Source organism: Apium graveolens, chromosome 5 (genome assembly GCF_009905375.1).
Source record: "Apium graveolens cultivar Ventura chromosome 5, ASM990537v1, whole genome shotgun sequence".
NCBI lineage: Eukaryota > Viridiplantae > Streptophyta > Magnoliopsida > Apiales > Apiaceae > Apium > Apium graveolens.
This window is the reverse complement of record NC_133651.1, coordinates 211,754,226-211,759,575: the sequence shown is the minus strand read 5'-3', so window position 1 is coordinate 211,759,575 and position 5,350 is coordinate 211,754,226. Positions and strand designations below refer to the sequence as shown.

At 35.4% G+C, this 5,350-nt stretch overlaps 1 protein-coding gene across 1 annotated transcript; it reads right to left on the bottom strand.

Moving 5' to 3' along the window:
• Positions 1-743: 743 nt before the first annotated feature.
• On the bottom strand, positions 744-4,323 carry LOC141660653 (uncharacterized). Its single transcript, XM_074467639.1, has 7 exons — positions 3,696-4,323; positions 2,493-3,541; positions 1,774-2,324; positions 1,549-1,648; positions 1,381-1,462; positions 1,016-1,173; positions 744-968 (listed from the first exon to the last, which is right to left on the bottom strand). Exons 1-7 carry the CDS (start codon positions 4,321-4,323, stop codon positions 744-746), a joined length of 2,793 nt encoding a protein of 930 aa, XP_074323740.1.
• Between the last annotated feature and the right edge of the window lie 1,027 nt (positions 4,324-5,350).

Genomic DNA, 5,350 nt, shown 5'->3' with positions numbered 1-5,350 from the left:
TTTTACAGAAATGACACACTAACAAGAAAAAAGGTAAGTTCTTGTCCCAAGAAATATATTGGGATTAAACTATTTTTCAAACTGATGAAGAGCGTGGTTAGGGTCTAGGTTAGCTCCTCCTAAAACTTGATTAGCCTTTTTTCAAGCGAGGAGAAGAGAGATGTTTCAGAAGGAAAAATGATAAAGAGGGCAGGCATGGAATGAACAAAATTAAGTACAACTTATTGCTTTCTACTACGTTGTATGTCAGAGCTTTGATGCTTCTGCTAGGGTGACAAATTTAGGCTATACAAAAACTGAAAAATACTTATCAGTTTCTAATCTCAGCCACCCAGACAGAAAATGTAAGAAAGATACCGACAACTCAACAAGAGTTGCTGCTAAAATGTAGTTACTCTGTAAAGTAAATCGAATATTCCACTTTCCCTTTGCTAGTACAACTTCCAGCACTCGTCTTTTCTAGTATTCAATTTTAGCCTTAAAACACGCCATAGCAGATAACAACAACATATATTAAGTTCCAACTCAACTAGCAATTACTACATATATATCTTTGCACTTTTTTCAAATGACATATATATCTCGAGATTAATTCTAATATTCACACACATTATGAGTAATCAAGAAGAACTAGTACTTATAATATAGCATATTTGTGTTATATATGAAATACAGTAATATGAATAGCCATATCGATACTGCTAAAACTTGTAGCTGCCATTTTATTTGGATGTTTAAAACCTTTAAGTGTTAGTGTCTGATTGAGAATTATCTTCTCCTGCAGATTCATAACCATCATCTTCGTCGGCACTAGACTCGGTATCACTGTCGGTTAATAACTCCTCTTCTGATTCAATGTCATCTGGTACAAGAATTAACTCTGAATCTATTTCTTGCGGATCATCTCCTCCATCTAACTCGATTACTTCATTATCATCCACTTCTATCACGGTTGGTCTATTTAGCATCTGCTCTTGGTAAATCTCCCCATATGTGCGGGAGTGTGTATTACTACCTGCCAATCTGCAGGTGGCCTATCCCTTTTTCTACCAGAACTAGGAGTATAGTATACTTGTGTTGTTTGAGTTGGTAAAACAAATGGTTCATTAGAGTACGCAGACTTGTGGTGGTCAATGTCAATAATACCATGTTTATCAACACGTTTCCCTTTTTCTGAATTGAACCACCGACATTTGAATAAGTTAATATAACCCCCGTACGTACCCCTGTACGAGAACTCTATGATTTCCTCCAACTCCCCATAAAAGGATTGATTAAGCTCATTGTAACAATCTCCTTGGACACACACCCTTGAGTTTATTGTTCTCTTACCGTGCCCATATGCCTTGGTATGAAAATTATAACCATTCACTTTTTAACCATTACGAATCACTTGGTCCTTGTCTGGTCCCATAGCTAGGGCCTGTACATTCGCCAGAATCGTGGATCCAGCGGTCAAAGCCTACAAATGCTTTATGTTTAGTTAATGTATATGACTGGAATGTTAATAGAGTGTATATTTATTCTTAATTAAAGAATTTAACTTACCTTGTCCTTCATCCAAAGTGCAAATTCTTTATAACGATTGATTTGAATATCTTTATCAGTAATGTTTGGATTCTTCACTTTTAACTCATCATCATATGATCTATAAAATAAATTTTCAAAATATATACATTATTTTTTACACTATATAGTTAAATTAATTATAGTTTACTATTACTAGATAAGTTAAATACAAAATATCAATACATAAATGAATTACATGTGTACCTCACATATTCATTAATCTCCTCGCAGTTGAGAAGAATATAAGTGTGTGCTGCATGTAAATCTTTCTCAGATAGGAATATGTGCTTCCCTTTTCCATAAGCGCGTCCTGGTAGACCAAATATAGCAAGGCTCCCATTGAGTTCAACATTCCCCCCATCATCATTTCTCGAGACTCGATTGGCCTTTGTCAAGACTTCATCCGGAAAATAGTCGGAGACAAAAGTAGATATCTCGTTGAAACTGTATGCTTCACAAATTGACCCTTCCACATAAGCTCTATTCTTCACCGCCCTTTTAAGCATTCCCATTAGCCTCTCAAAAGGGTACATCCATCTATATTGGACTGGACCCCCAACAAGAACTTCATATGGAAGATGTATTGTCAAATGCTCCATAGAGTCAAAAAAACCAGGTGGGAAGATTTTCTCCAATTTGCACGTGATTTCTATGATATTCTTCTCAAGTGTAGATACAACCTTCTCATGTAAGGTTTTTGAACATAATTCATTAAAGAAACGACTAAGCTCCGTCACAGCATCCCATATTGGTTTCTAAAGCACGTCCCGAAATGTTACAGGCAAAAGTCGTTCCAAGAACACATGACAATCATGACTCTTCATTCCTTTCAATTTTTCATGCGGTTTCTTATCTGAAACACACCTTGCAATGTTTGATGCTTATCCATCTGGTAATTTCAAAGATTTAATCCATTTGCACACTTCTTCAACTTGTTTTTTGGATAACGTGTAACGTGCTTGTGGTTTGAGATTCTTACCATTAGAAGATTCATAAATTTCTAAACTAGAACGCTTACAAATATCTTTCATGTCCAAACGTGTTGCATCATTATCCTTCGTCTTTCCTGTATTCATTATGGTGTTAAATATATTGTCAAACACATTCTTCTCAACATGCATGACATCTAGATTATGACGAATTAAATTTGTAGACCAATAAGGCAATTCCCAGAAGATACTTTTCCGAACCCAATTATGTGATTCGCCAAACCCAATAATTTTCTTATCATTCTTACCAAATGGGACATCCGGTAATCTCATCACACAAGATCGCATATCTGTCCCCGATAATCGTGGTACGGGAATATCATTTTCCACTTTCCCTTTTCTGAAGTTTTCTCTATTTCTGCGAAACGGATGATCTTCAGGTAAGAACCGTCGATGACAGTCAAACCAGCAAGGCTTTCGACCTTTGGGTAGAGTGAAAGACTTTGTGCGTTCCATACAGTATGGACATGCCAACTTCCCATGTGTGCTCCATCCACATAACATACCATAAGCAGGAAAATCACTAATAGTCCACATAAGTGCAGCCTTAAGGTTGAAATTAGTTTTTGTTGCACCATCCCAAGTTTGTACTCCATCTTTCCATAATACCTTCAACTCATCTATAAGAGGCCTCAAGTAAACATCCAAGTTCTTTCCGGGACTCTTAGGACCAGGAATCATGAGTGAAAGAAACAAGTATGGCTGTTTCATACACATCCAAGGAGGTAAGTTGTATGGAGTAACAATGACAGGCCAACATGAATATGGAACAGATGAGTGGCCAAACGGGTTGAAACCATCGGTGGACAGTCCAAGTCTTACATTTCTTGTCTCTAATGCAAACTCAGGATGTGCTAAGTCAAAATCTTTCCAAGCCTTCCCATCTGCAGGATGATTTAATTCTCCATCTTTAGCAGGAGATTTTGCATGCCAACTCATATGTTCAGCTGTTCTAGAAGACATGTACAATCTCTTAAGCCTATCTGTTAAAGGAAAATACCTTAGAATCTTAAACGGTATAGTTGTTTTTTTTATAGTCACCCCCTCCTTATTAGGTCTAAACCGATCATGACCGCAGGCCCGTGCACTTTGTTATATTTTCATTTTCCTTATAGAATAACATGCAATCATTAGGACATGCATCGATCTTCTGGTATCCAAGACCCAACTTTTTGACCATCTTCTTGCAATAGTAATAATTATCTGGTAATTTCTCACTATCCGGCAACATACTCTTAATGGCCTTCAAAAGAGACTCAAAACACTCATGGCTCATGTTATGATCAGCCTTGATGTTAAGTAAGGTAGCCACTGCAAACAATTTACTTTGTTTGGTACAACCATCCCACAATGGCTCACTACCCTCATCTAATAACTTAAAGAAGTCTTTGGCGTCAGAATTCATAGGTTGCTCCCTAGATTGTTCCCAATCAAAATCTGGCCCAGCAATGTCGTGAACCATTTCATTCATACGATGATTGTTATTGCTACCACAATTGTGTACAGTAAAGCCACCATCTCTTCTCTGCCCATGTGCCCACCAGCATTCTTCGTAATTTCTCATGAACCCATTAACAAGTAAATGGTAATTTACAATATTCCTGTCTAGATAATTATTCGTCTTACATTTCCAATATGGACATCGTATCTGGTTCTTTTTATTCACGCATTTCGGGTGACTATACGCAAAATCCAAAAACACTTGGCAACCGACTCTAAATTCAGTTGTGGCACCTATTTCAGTATTTGACTTCCGTCGTGCCATCCAAGTACGGTCTGAAAAAAGTCCATGATATCCAATACCTATATATACGCAGGTCCATGATATCCAATAACAAGTTCCATATGTAGCATATAAATTCACTAAATATTTTCCATATAATATCTATAAACTCTAACCATATATTTTATCTTAGCCAGGGACATTAGACATTATAGGATTTAGATCGCTCCCTAACTAACTCGTATACGAAGAGTGTGTATATATATATATATAACTTTACATGAGGGGAAAATTAAAAATCTGATTAACTAAAATATTACATTTACAATGAAATTTTTCTTCTTTAATTTATCGATATTAATCCCTTGGTTGTGGGTTCAAAACAAAATAACTTGCAAAAGTAAAATAAACAAACAATTGGTATAAACTATATCCAATAATCACATCACCAAAAACATATACAAGCATTGTATAATTCACCCAAAAAATCAGACCCATAGACTTAAGATCACCTCAAAAATACATATTCACCTAAAAAGATTGATTAATAGGGTACAATGCTTAGTATTCAAAGTATACAGGGATTAGTATTCAATTAACAAAAAGAATCAATTTACACACAAAATATGATACACAAAATCAATCACACACACAATATGATACATAATTCGCATAAAATCATCCATATTCACACACATATATAACATACATGCATCATACAATTTGTATATCTATATATATCAAATATTTCTAACATGATATACATATATAAACATATATAGGTGTAGATATATGAGAATTACCTGGTGGTAATTAGGGTTTAGAAGACTGGGGCCATCGAAGCTCTAATTTTCTAACAACTGTAATTGGGAGTGGTACGGGCTGAAGGCATATTTTTACTCTCATCAGCTACCACATCTGCGACCGCCCTCGGTTGCTAGTAACTCTAAATTTTTACTTTTTAATTTAAAAACTCCACAAATTTTAAAAACAAATCAAAACAATTTGAAAAAATCCAAATAAAAATTATAAAAAATCCGAAAAAATAAATTACTCAATATCATACATT